General features: G+C 39.3%; 1 protein-coding gene across 1 annotated transcript in view; it reads right to left on the reverse strand.

Moving 5' to 3' along the window:
• EYS (eyes shut homolog) overlaps window positions 1-14,412 on the reverse strand; it is a 710,358-nt gene that overhangs the window by 12,894 nt on the left and 683,052 nt on the right. The window contains exons 45-46 of the mRNA XM_072333503.1: window positions 13,362-13,536; window positions 9,342-9,514 (exon numbers count right to left, since the gene is read on the reverse strand). Coding sequence (XP_072189604.1) covers window positions 9,342-9,514; window positions 13,362-13,536 — 348 coding nt within the window. The remainder of the gene's footprint in view (window positions 1-9,341; window positions 9,515-13,361; window positions 13,537-14,412) is intronic.

Here is a 14,412-nt window from a genome sequence, read left to right on the forward strand (position 1 = left end):
AACTGAGATAAATGGATGCCTTTGCCAGTTCAGAAGCTAAATTTGTAGGACCTCTACTGTGTAATTTTTGTATTACTCATTATTGCAGTCAGCACAGCATGGTGTACGTAAGCACAACAGGCATTTAAGCAAATATTTTTGTTCTGTATCAGATCACTGTCTCACTTCTTGAAACTGTGTGCTGGTATCCTGTGAAGCTATGCATCTCTGAATAACACCAAGATAATTGAGCTCTAAATCCCTTCAGATCAGCTAGGGCTATAAGAAGACATAGTAAGTTTCTGCAAGTACTGTTGCTGAAGTTTGCTTTATTTCCCTTCAGAACATTTTGTGTCCCTCCTTCTACTCTCCCTGAAGTAACCATGTAATGCTCATCTGTCCTATGGAACTGCTGTTATTCTTGCAGCTCAGTTCCCACCACTGAAGAAGTGCTTGTACACATCCCATCCTACTGGCTCAGGAATTACACTGTGATAATTTATTCATGCAGTTTGCTGCATCAAAACTTACAGCAAGCGCATTCTGTTGTACAGTCCACAAAGAAATCCTGCAGCAAAAGATGTAACCATCAACATGAAAAACTGAGATAAAACACCAAGAAGAAAGCCTAGAGGATGTGAAAGCAGGGATGGGCTACACAACAGGATTACAGAGCCAGCTCCTGAGTGTAACAGGTACTGTAACACCTTTAACACCTGTAACAGTTAGGAGTCTGCAGGAATAGAAACTGGCATGGGACATGAAGGAAAACAAGAAAGACTTCCAACAAGAAGACTAAGGAAGATGTGAAGCCACTCCTCAATGGAGTAGGGACCCAATGACATAAAATATGGAATAAGCCAAGATACTCAGTGCCTTGTTAGCTTTTTAGAACTGGTAAGGTCTACTCAAGCCTCCCAGGTCCGTGAGTCTGGTAGTAAAACCTGGGGAAGTGAAACACTCTGTGGCAGGGAAAGAACATGGGAGCATGTCAGTCAATTGTGCAAACAAAGGCAGGGGACTGGCTGGAATATATCCCTGAGAAGTGCAATAACACCATAATGCTTCTTGCACCGATCTTTGAAAGACCACAGTGATTACAAGAGGTTCCCCGTGATTCATGGAAAGCAAAACATTGCATTCTCTAACAAAGGCAAAAAAGATGGTGCAGAGACTTTTTGCCTGGTCAGCCTCGTTTTACTTAGCAACCATAATGGAGAAAAATCTTTCTAAATGCAATATCAAAGCACATAAAGGACAAGATCTTGATAAAGCTGACTTATGCACAACCAGCATGATAGCTTTCTTTGAAGAGACAAGTATCCCTGTGACAAGCCATTGAATGATTGCTTGCCTTAGGTTTGGCAAGGTCAAAGCTATATCAGCTATACTAGTTTGCTATACTAGTTTGTTTTACTTCATTCTCCTTTTGCCACTAAATAATCCAAACAAGATGTTTCATAGAAGTCTATCACTTATCAACATAAATATGCTGTCCTGATCACACCATTTTTGATTCAGTATTTGTTTTGTTTTAGTACTGTTAGAAGCCAGGGAGCTGTCAGGAAGCAGTGAGAGCCTGGAGTGATAACATGGCTATCAGAACTGAGGACTCACCAGCCAGGGTGAGACCTGTCAACCCCGAGTGAGGTGAGCAGGAAAGATCTGGAAGAGCAGTCATGGTGAGCTCTGGATTCCAGATCCAGGCTGTGCCAGAGTGATCAGGCAGAACTAAGGTCAAGGCCATAAATCAGCCTGGAACTGGGTCCCAGGGCCAGATCAACACAGCCCATGAGAAGGTAAGGCATGGACATTGTTCTGTTGCAGTTCAACCAGAGATCAAGGGCAAGAGCCTCTATTTAAATGCTATTCCTGAGCAAAGTGGAAGGATGGTCCTGCTGAGGCTTCTTAGTACAGTTGCTTTCAAGGCTGGACATCTGCACCACTTCTAGGAGGTCTGAGACCAAGAAGACAAACTATCAGGAAATGCTGGAAGGATGCACCTGGAACATAGAGTGCAGCACTAGCACTTCATTAGCATTAAACAGTTGTCTGAAACCTTTAAAGTGACAGATGTTCAGTGTTTTGATTCCTTCATAGAGTAAGATGCTTGACCAGGAACTTTTATTTTCATTTTGTCAATAAGCAAGTGTGGCTATACGGAAATCTTGATCTTGAGCTGCTATTTGTTCAAGGTTACAGCTGAAAGATTACTGAAATAATATGGGCAAATCTTTCTTTCTTTCCTTCTTTCTCTCAGTCTTTCTATCTTTCTTTCTCTCTTTCCTTTGCATAGCTATTTGGATAAACTGAAAAAAAAAAAAATAATTGCAATTTATCTAAACTGAAATGTATTATTCTTTTCAGTTATCGCTGTTTATTTAATCTCTGAAGAGCTAACATATACATAGCCAACAAACTAATTCATGTACAGCAATAAATAAATAAATAAATAAATAAATAAAAATTACAGTTTAACTTCCATTTTTAGTGCAGCAACTGGAATTATATCATGTTCACAAAAGGTATTGATTACTAGTACAACTCGAAGAGTTAGAAAAATGAATTCATGAAACTTGTAATTTTGCCAGACCTGCAGCCATTATTAGGCCTTGTCCCTGAAGAGATGACTGAGACAGTCATTATTCTCAACAACACTGGAACAAGAGACTGTAATTTTGTAAGTGAAGTCTCCAGTTGTTGCAGTGGAGTTGAAATCTCTACTGTTCCCTAATTAGGTGTCTAGATAGAAAGTAACATCTGGGAGCGTATGGTTAAATCCCCAAAGAAACCCCTGGTTTTCTGAACTGCAGACCTCAGGCTTTCTGTATGATACATAGCAAGAGAGGAGTGCCTTAGAATAAGCTATGGGGGCCAGCAAGCTATACTGTACTGCATTTGAGTGGTTATATAAAATTTTCCTAGAAGAGATAACCAATAGCTCAGTGGTATTATATTTTTAGAGATGTGGTTTCAAGCAATTCGTTGACAATGAAAGTGAATGCCTGACCACTAGATATGTGATAAAAGCAAGAGCTACAAATGTTTAATGTATGCCTAGCTTTGTTACTAAGCTTCCTTTGAGTGTCCTTCATTGGAACCATTTATGTAACGGAAGCCTTCAGTTGTCTAAAGATGAGGGTATGAGCAGCACTGTGTCTTGCTGCAGCCTGATAAAGCAATAAAGTACAAATTATTTAAGGCTTTATGAACCTATTTCTGAATTGAAATCTTCACTTACTCAAATCTTGAAATGAATTTAGCCTGATAACAGGCCACTATCAACCAAACCTATAAGCCATTCTGCTCAATCTGGAGCATCCTCCTCCAAGGCTCCATTAGGTTTCCTAAGTGCAGACACCTATTGCTATTTCACAGCCACTTTTGCCTTACCTCCATGTGCCATACCAGAAAAGCACAGATGTCTAGTAGGTCCTGTGAACCCTATTTGGATGCTTTTGGATACACATTCAAATGCTAGAGCATCTCAAGCATCACTAAGCACTTAACTTACCTATTGAACTCACAAAGAATCATAGAATGGACATGTAGATAGTCAAATCTAGGGGACATATCTATAGGAAATATAGATTGTCACAGTTTCGATCTCTGAACACTTCCACAAAGTAAGGTGCCTACCATATTTTCAGCAAATCACTCATTCTTACATAGGAAGTCTGAAAATAATTGCAGAGCCATCCTGCTATGCAGTTAGCTGGCTACGCTTTGTTGGTACTGCACTGGATACCCTGCAGGAATCATAGTTGCATGACTGAATTTTCATTGTACTATCACATCACTCTTGGCTGACTTAGTAGCATTACTTTTTTACTGCAGATAACTTCCTTCTCAAGCATAGTTTCCACTAGAGTTTGTGTATGATTAATCCATGACATATTTAAGTATGCAACTCATTGTATTCTACTTTACTAGCCAGAAACTAAAACATAGGAAGTTCTGCACCAATTTGAGCAAGAACTTCTTTACAGTGAGGGTGACAGAGCACTGGAACAGGCTGTCCAGAGGGGTTGTGGAGTCTCCTTCTCTGGAGATATTCAAGACCTGCCTGGACGCCTACCTGTGTGACCTGGTGTAGGGAACCTGCTTTGGCAGGGGGTTGGACTCAATGATCTCTGGAGGTCCCTTCCAACCCCTATGATTCTGTGATTCCGTGATAAAAACCTTGAGCTAAATCACAGTGTGAATTAACATGTCTTATAATAACATTAAATATACATTAAGGAATATTCTAGATTATGTAGAAAGAGAAAGATCTTTAGAGTAAGAATTATTCTAAAAGCCATTTTCTTACATTTTTCATTCATTCATTGTGGTTATAAAGATGAAGTAGAGACTTAAAGAATTCCCTTTAGTTGTTTTATGGTTCGCTTCTCAGGTAATTGCAAAATAGTGCTGCATTTTTGTATCAGAATAGTGGAATTTCTTATCAGAATGTCATGAAAATTTACTTCAGCTGATAAACACTGACAAGGGAAACTGTAATTTGTTCATCAAGGAAATTGTCTTACTACTTGATGAGTATCCCATTAAATTGTGGATAAGAACAGTAAATATATCTTTTGCATTTGTTTTCCTTTCAAGATCTTTGCAGAAAGGCAGCTCTGGAATTCAGAAGATGAGTTACAGTAGAATAAATCTAATTTACCCTTATTTCTTTGTTTAAATGGTACTAGCATTCCATTGTGATGCTTTGAAGCCAAGAGAAGTTACTTTAATTGATGGTGTAGAAGTATATAATACAAACTAATCCCTTTAACTTTGAATGTGGCAGTTTCTGTAAGTCCACTTAAAATGAGTGTTGTCAATATACATGTGAATCGATCAGCACCTGTTTAACAGTACTCAAAGCTTCCTTGCTAAGAAGAGAATTGCTGAGTAATTTAAATCCATAGAAATGTAATGAAAACTGCTCATTTTCGCCAGTGCAATTCTTCTCCAACATTGCCATCTACAGAATCTTTCAAATATTACATTGCTCTCCACATAAAAGAGAATATCAGTTCTGTGAAATCTTTCAATTAACTCCTCTGAAATTATAGATCTTTATTCCTCTATAAAACCAAGTAAATTATATAGGACATAAATTCCATATGCTTAGTATCTACTGGAATTCTAGCTTATAAAGAAAGATATCTCAAAGCTTAACATGTTGTCAGAGGAACTTTACTGATTCCAAATTAATTTTCATTCAGGTTTTCTCCTACCATATGTGATACTGTTTACGTTGGGATGAGAGATTTGTTTTATTAAAAACATGAAAAGAAAATAAAAATAAATAAATATGAGCTCAAATTTCTTTCAGTACTAGAAGACTACTTTGGGGAGATGTCATACACAGTTGCTTTATTAATCTTTTCTCCGACAAAACCTTCAGTACCGTCCACTATTCAAGACAGGATTAGTAAGATTCACAGAGGGTCACTGCTCATACATGAAGAATAATGTTGATGTGGTCTACCTGGACTTCAGTGAAGCCTTTGGTAATGTCCCCCACAACATCCTCATGGAGAAGTTAGCTGCTCATGGTTTGGATGGACATACGCTCCACTGGGTGAAACACTGGCTGGATGGCCGGTCCCAAAGAGTTGTGGTCAGCGGAGTTAAATCCAGTTGGTGGCCAGTCACAAGTGGTGTCCCCCAGGGCTCGTTACTGGGGCTGCTTCTATTTAACATCTTTATTAATGATCTTGATGAGGGAATTGAGTGCACCCTCAGTAAGTTTGCATACAACACCAAGTGGGGAGGGAGTGTTGATTTTCCAGAGAGAAGAAGGGCACTACAGAGGGACCTGGATAGACTGGATCAATGGGCCAAGACAAACTGTGAGTTTCAAGAGGGCCATGTGTCGGGTCCTGCATTTTGGTCACAACAAGCCCAGGCTACAGACTTGGGGAGGAGTGGCTGGAAAGCTGCCTCATGGAAAAGGACCCTGGTGTACTGATGGACAGTTGGCTAAATGTGAGCCAGCAGTGTGCCCAGGTGGCCAAGAAGGCCAATGGCATCCTGGCTTGTATCAGTAATGGTGTGGTGAACAGGGCTAGGGGAGTCATCCTGCCCCTGTACTCAGTATTGGTGAGGCCTCACCTTTAGTACTGTGTTCAGTTTTGGGCATCTCAGTACAGAAAGGACATGGAGGTGCTGGAGCAGGTCCAGAAGGACAACAAGGCTTGTGAAGGGCTTGGAGAATATGCCCTATGAAGAGTGACTGAAGGAACTGGGGATGTTAAGTCTGGGGAAAAGGAGGCTGAGGGGAGACCTTATTGCTCTCTTCCAGTATCTGAAAGGTGCTTACAGTGAGAACAGGGTTGGTCTCTTCTCACTGGTGACAGGTGACAGGACGAGGGGAAACAGCCTCAAGTTGTGCCAGGGTAAGTTTAGGTTGGCTATCAGGAAAAACTACTTGACTGAAAGGGTTGTTTAGCACTGGAATAGGTTGAGTCACCACCCCAGGATTTGTTTTAAAACTATTTGGATGTGGTGCTCAGGGACGTGATTTAGCAGAGGGTTGTTAGAGTGAGGGTACCATGGTTAAGTTGTGGTTGGACTTGATGATCTTTAAGGTCTTTTCCAACCTGAGTGATTCTATGATTCTATAAACAGCTGAGATGCAAATTAGTAAAGACTGAAACATAAATGCAGGCAGCCATTATTGATAATATGTCTGTTAGGATGGAATACTTCTTGGCTTGAGGAGGCTTCTCTTCCATTGAGGGCTATATTTTATGATAAGCAGATCTTTGAGAAGGTCAAAACCTGCTCTCCTGAAGTCCAGAGCTGTAAGCTTCTTATGCACCTCCTCACTGTCCCAAAGATCTTGAACTCCACCATGTCACTGTCAAGGTAGCAGAGGCCAAGGACCTTCACGTTACCCAAATGCCCCAACTTGTTAATGAGAACAAGTTTCTGCATAGCACCTCTTTTTGGCTCCTCTGTAACTTGGAGAAAGAAGTTATCATCAGTGAATTCCAGAAACCCCCTGGATTGCTTATGTCCTGTGTTGTCCCTCTAGCAGTTATCAGTGTAGTTGCAATTCCCCCGAAGACCTGGGCTTGTGAATGTGAAGCTGTTCCTATTCCTGTATCCTATTACAGTGCTTTATCTGCTCTCTCCCTAGTCAGGTAGCCTGGTGCAAACCTCCACTATAGTAACTTCTAGCATAATGTAATACTAACCCATAAACTCTCAGTCAGCTCCTCTTCCATCCCCAGGCAAAGCTTCATGCACTTCAGTTGGTCATCAAGACAAAGGGCAACACCCTTCCTCATCTCCCCTGCCTGTCTTCCTTAAAGAACCTGTTATCCTTCCATTGCAGCCATCCCATTGCTTGTTAGGCAGGTCATTCTTCTCTTTCTATCAGTTACATATTAACTGAACATTACTAAATACTAAATATTATTTACCTCTAACTTCTGCAGTCAGAGTACTATCTCTGATTATGTTGTTCTAGCTGTACTGCCCTGTTTACTCATTTCATCTGACCTGTTGCTGAGCAATCCACATAATTGCCCTATTTTCCAGTTGCAAGTATTTGTAAAATCAGTATTTGTTCTTACTTTTTGTTATTCTCCTCTGATTTTTTTTGCCCTCATAAATCTCTTCTGTCCTTTTCTCATACTTCTTTTCTTCTTTTGTGCACATTCATTAGTCTCCATCATTTAATCTCCCTCTGTTCTCTTCTTGTCCCTTGGGCTGTTCATTCCTCTCTCTCCTTTTCTTTTGGCTCCAATAACCACCATAAATCCAGAGATAAGATATTCAATCTTGATAAACAGCTGTTTTTTAGCAATTTGCCATCCACTAAAAGTGCAAACTGTGCTTTGAAAATCTCATGATAATTAATTACTCTGCCAGAGTAAGGTTAAATGCAGGACAAAGAGTTTGGTGAGGACCAACAGATCCTATTTACAAAAAGAAAGCTTTTGAATAAAGCAAAGAGGAACCCTCTAATTGCATATGTGCCAAAACCACTTGTTTTATGTGTTTGTGACACTCTTTTATGTTTTAATACATCTATAAAGAAGTTTTGTTACTTAAATACATAAACTATATTATATATTTTATGTACGGTCCAAGACAATGCCTCTTCACTCACTGCGGCCCAAGCAAGCCAAAAGATTGGACACCCATGCAATGTGTTTACCAGGTGAAGGAATTAGTAAGAGAATTACAATCTTCTTTTAGGCTACTGTGGCCATAGATTAAAAGTTTTAGAACAAGCTTTCCAGAGGCCATTTTCTCTTTGATTTGAGCCTACAGACAGCAAGTGCTGTATTTAATGGGATTTTTAACTGTATCAATGGGTAAGAACTGAACATGAAGTCAAAAACAGTTCAGCTCATCAATTTTGTGTTTGAATCTTGCTCTATAGACACAACAACAAGAGAGACTGGACCTTGGCAGGCAGATTGAAATAGGAGCTATTTAACAGTAATCAGAGTTCTTCAAAAGGTGTAAAGAAAGCATTGTGAAAGAGAATCACGTTTCTGCAGTACTAGCTTGAACCTAAAAGCTTGACCTGCAGAATAGAAGGTGCAGTCCATACTACATCTCTTTGCATACAGAAGCACTTCAGGCTCTTAGAGGATAAGTCCTTGAACATGTAGCACTTGTGTATCCACAGTGTTGGATACTCACTTGTACAATTTTCACAGAAGAAAACACCTAGATAAAGAATTCCTATAAGTAAGTGTAAGAGACAAAAGAAATGGGGATTGAGGACATGTTTCAACAGTGATACATTGGAAGAAAACCTGGCAGAGCAGACAACTGAAGATTACCACAGGGATGTGACAGGAAACATTCTCAGAGCATCTCTATCAAATAGCTAGTGAAGTCAACAGCTGCCTCTCTGCTAATTTCAGAGGAGGTTGGATAAGGTCCCAGATACTTACAATTTCTGGTGGACTTCTGATCTCTGAAGTATATCTCAATGTACTCCACTAAGGTGACCTTGGGATCTGAACTAAACAAAGAATCACAACATGGCTCTGGAATGCATCTGTCCCCTCCAACAGTGTACCCAACAAGGCCTAGATGCCTCTGAGGTCAGTTGAAATTTGAAAAACAAAAACAAAACAACAACAACAAAGAACAGGGAATAAAAGGTAATGAAAATACGCAAAGTCGGAAAACAATATTTAACATTTCATATGTTTAAATGATGCGTTTTTTTTTTTCTAATAGAATGGAGCACCACTTACTTTATTAAGTAAAATCCATTTTGTACTTTGTGACTTTCTTTCACATTACATTCATATGCAACGAAATACTGTGTTTTTTTTATCTGCCTGGACATTACTATCAAGCAACTCTATGTACAGTGTGCTATTCACTTGACATACCTTGTTCGCAATAGGTACCACTTGTTCCTAAAGGACAGTGACACATGTAGCCATTAGGCAGTGGTACACAGGTACCTCCTTGCTTGCACAGATGTGGAGGATCATGCTCTGGATCACATACTGTCACCATTTCTGTGCAAAATGCACCTTTCCATCCAGCCAGGCAGTCACAACTATGGTGGAAAGTTAAAGGAAAGAATGCAGTGTTATTACCAAAATAAATCAATATTTCAGTAACAAAGTAATGAAGATTTTCAAGCCTTGTATGCCTTTATTTAATCTACTGCTCCAAAACTGCTAACAGAAGAACATAGTAACATAGTATCTACATTTAAGGTGAGTATCTACTCAATGGAGATGAGAGGCTCAATTAATTTACCTGATGAGTTAGGCCAACAGAGATGAGGCGTATGCTTAGTGCCTACTAAAGCTCCCTGGGGTATCCCATTTGTCATCTGACTACTGTTCCAGGAGACAGTAGTCAGGTTCATAAAGGCTTGTATTGGCCATATCAGGCCAGCCCAAGCTATTTGAGATTTCTGGAAATATTTTTTAAGTTTACCATATATTGGAACTGAAAGATGCTGAGTAATGGAGTAGATAATGATTGATCTAGTTGATATAGTTGATATGAATAGTTGATTCGTGGAGGTACTGGAGCAGGTCCAGAGAAGGGCAACGAGGCTCGTGAAGGGTCTGGAGAATCAGCCCTATGAAGAGAGGCTAAGGAAGCTGGGGCTGTTTAGTCTGAGGAGGCTGAGGGGAGACCTTTTCGCGCTCTTCCAGTACCTGAAAGGTTCTTACAGTGAGAGTGGGGCAGGTCTCTTCTCACTAGTGACATGTGACAGGATGAGGGGAAATGGCCTCAAGTTGCGCCAGGGCAAGTTTAGGTTGGATATTAGGAAGAACTTCTTTACAGAAAGGGTGGTTAGGTACTGGAATGGGCTCCCCAGGGAGGTGGCTCACCATCCCTGGATGTGTTTAAGAGCCATTTGGATGTGGTACTCAGGGATATGATTTAGCAGAGGGTACTGGTTAGGCTGCGGTTGGACTTGATGATCTTCAAGGTCTTTTCCAACCTGGGTAATTCTATGATTCTGTGATTCTATGATCTCTTAATAAAAGTGACTTTAAACAAAGGCACTGGGAAACTATAGCATTATGAAATACAGTTTATCTTCAAGCTATAAGGCAAAAGTGGAGTGTGAAAAAATTAAGATTGGAATAAAATTGATGGTATTTAAACAAAGAGTAAAATGAAATGCTGCAAAGGTATCCTATTAAATAAGCTCAGTCACATTTTATTGATCTATAGCATCAGTAGAGAAATGCCTTTATTTTCTTACAAACTATTAAAGCATGTCCTTTCATTGAAAATTGGTTATATCCTTGCATTGAAAATTGTTTTGAGTGAAATCCAACCTAATAATAAAACAAGAGCTTATTTCATGGGGTATCCCTGTACCATATGAAAATAGGATTTAATTTCCTGAGCCCAGGCTGCTAGTGCTATTTGAAATGCTATAGAATACTGAGAAATCTACATGTGTCTCAGAGATACAAAAGAAAACTTACACAAATCCTGAGCTCTTCAAAGATGCAGCTGAAGGACAAGTGGTCTATCCAAGAATACCTAAGCTGCCAGGATAGGCTTACATTCAGCAAATTCAACCCTACCCATGACGTATGATGTTTTGTTCAGAGTACAGAGAAAACACACTTTTTCTTTCACTTCAGTAACATGCAATAGCCACAACGCTTCATAGACAATCTTGTTAGATGTATGAGAGCTGCTCTGAAAGGAATGCCTCCTGTTTTATTATGTTGGCCCACAACATCAGAGGTGGATGTTCGTGGCATGGCAGTGGAGGTTGAACCTTCCCACCAATATTCCATTACATTTTGCTGTTGTATGACAGATGGCAGCAGAGAGGCAGTCTGAGCAAATGGAGTTTGGAAGCAAAGATGTGTATGTAACAAAATTCCTACATGTGAAAAAATTGTACCCACTGACACTCATTGATGCTTGCTGAACATTTATGGAGACCAAACAGTGGATGTGAGCACAATGAGGCAGTGGGTGGTGCATTTCAGCAGTGGTGACAGTGACATGAAAGATAAGCTATGTTTTAGACAGCCATGCAGATTTTTATGAGCACAGCATGCAGTCTCTTGATCACTGCCAGTGAAAAATGCATAGATGACAATGTGGCTATGTTGAAAAATAGTGTTTTGTAACAGGAAATTTTCTCTATCAAATAGTACTGTTATGCTCTTTGTATATGCTGTAGTTTTCATGGAAATAAATAGGAGACATTACTTTTGAAGAAACTTACATAATTTTTTGTTGTGTATAATTTTGTTCCATAAATGAAATTGTGGAGGATATTACTCTTTCTTGAACATAAAACTCTTTATTTAATTATTCAAATATTTCCTATTAATTCTTAAACAATATGGCTTTGCTCAGATGCTGGCCAGAATGTGAAGGTTAACGCTGTATATTACTGCTTCTATTTAAATCAAAGCATTGTCCCTGTAGAAGCAGAATCCACAGCTTAATGGCGCTGCAAACTTTCTGGCAGAGTGGTGGAAGCAATGCATAAAAACTGCTCAAAGCAGCAAGAAAATCTTCTGAGGCAATCTCATTTCAGGACAAAAATATCTGATCACAAATCGAGGACATTGCTTTCCAGAGGAACAGAGATGATTTAAGAACAGAGGGAAATTCTGCTGAGAAAAGCTTTACTGACAACTGCTTTACATCCGTAGAAGTCATATGCCTGCTACACTCACAGCTTTTTGACAATTTTTTTTGTTTTGTTTTTTTAATTGAATTTTTAATTATTTATTTGTCTCGTGAGAAGTGAAACTGGCCATTACTGGTACATTTATGCCTGTATAAATATTGTCTATGACAACAGAGCTGCCCTGAAATATGAGAGCAGGAGTATAATGCAGCAGGATGTCACTGCACACCAAAAACAAGCGAAGAGCTCACCCCACTATATGCAAATAACCTCCCAATTTTACAGCAATCCCTAAAGAGGTCTGCAATAAAAATATTAATCTAGATAAAACAACTTATTTGCAATTTTAAAGGTTCCGGAACTGCTCAGTCACCAGCTGCTACTTTAGCTTGTCACCTGTTTTCCAGATGTTCTCTAGATCTTACTAGTAGTAGCTTTGTGTACCTTACAGATATGAAGATAGTGCTGGGTATGCTCCTGAAGCCAGGACTTACAGTGGGATAGGAAGACACATGGGAGATGTATACTTCAGTCCACATTTCTGCTCTTTCCAGCTTCAATTCTGATTTTATGACTTTTCTAATATCCCCATAAATGTCATCTCCTTTCTTTTTCTTCAGAAAGATCTAACAGGCTGAATGCTAAAGATTTAATAATTCTGAAAGGATCCTGCAAGATCCAACATTTGTAACATACAACAATTGGAAAGTAATTCCAAATTGTATTTTGCTGTTCAGGACTTTCAAAGCATTTCTTCACTACTGCATTTAAAAGCATGTAAATATGCTCTTAAGATAAACGGGGAGGGGAATTGGAAGCTGTGTCTCAGGGGTTAATTTTTCAATATTTACTAAAGCTTGAACAGTTGACTGGAGCTTGAACAGTCCACTGAATTTCTAAAACTGATCCCCAGCAAATGCTGTATCAATTTTAAAAAGTTGGTTTTGATTTTCATAGAATCATACCTTAGAATCAGGTTGGATGAGACCTTAAAGCCTACCCAGTTCCAAAGCATTGACACAGAAAGGGCTGCTACCCATCACATTAGTCTGCCCAGGGCCCCATCCAACCTGGCCTTGAATACCTCCAGGGATGGGGATGTTGAAATGAAATGAAACCCTTCAATGATTTTTTTTTTTATTTTTTTTTCCCTTTCTGATAAGATGATAGATTTCTGGAGATTTCTGTCATCAAGGAACTAAATTATCATAGTTATTAAGTCTAGTGATCAGTCTACGCTGTAGCCTAGAAAGAAATTTTTTATACTTACTAAACAGTAGAGCCACTTTCCATGCACTTCCCACCATTTCTGCATTTTATTAAACTACATGGAGAAGCTTTACATTGCCCAACACTGCGACCAGAATTGGGGTGACCTTCTGGATTCCCTGGTGATTTGAATTCCTGATTCACATTGGTGCGAACTTGCACATCAAAAATGCAACCTTAGAGGAAGAAAGGAGAAAGAAATGAAGTTTTAAGCAGGTACAGGAAGACAAAACAAGTCAAACAACAATACTCTGTAATCTGTCACCGAATGAGTTCTACCAGAATGTATTCAATTGATGGATGGGCAATCATAACATCTCCAAAAACTGAAGTTATGCTGGCTATTTTCTGTTCAGTACATGGATGAATGATTATAAGACCCTTCATTAATGGCACACAAAACAACGTAAGTCATTTCTCAAGGAGCAGACAATGATAAGTCAGAGACTAATGAATAATGTGAGTCTAAATTTGTATTTACACACACACACATGCTTTTACAAGAATGCAACTACATCAGATAAAATTGGTCTTAAAAAAAGTAGGATAGAGGACAGTAAATCTGTTCATTGCCAAATATGTAGGAATTCAGAGAGCACCAGCTAACATAGCGCAAGCAGAGAATGCGAACTTGAATTGCTGAGAAGAACCCCTTAAGGGGGGTGGATACTTCCAATCCCTGTAACACAGACAGCTTATGGCACATGACTAGAACATTTTAAGGAATGTATACACAGCTCCTCTTGGCACTTTGACTCTTGGAAAATGATTCAGAAGTTTAATCCATTGTAATAAGTTAAGCAGTGCCAGGGCCTGTTCCTTGGTCCCGTGGAACCTTGCATAACCACAACTATAACATCAAAATCTAACTAGCTTCCAGAATACTACAGCTACAGCCAGGCTAGCAGAGGGTCCCTAGATTATGTTGTCCCTAAATACACCATATAATTGTTTTTGTCACAGACCTCCACATCAGAGGCCGCTGTAAGAATTTATTGGTTGAAATGATTGTTATTGACTAGATCCATAAGCTGACATTCTTTTAATCTGCT

Source organism: Excalfactoria chinensis, chromosome 3 (genome assembly GCF_039878825.1).
Source record: "Excalfactoria chinensis isolate bCotChi1 chromosome 3, bCotChi1.hap2, whole genome shotgun sequence".
NCBI lineage: Eukaryota > Metazoa > Chordata > Aves > Galliformes > Phasianidae > Excalfactoria > Excalfactoria chinensis.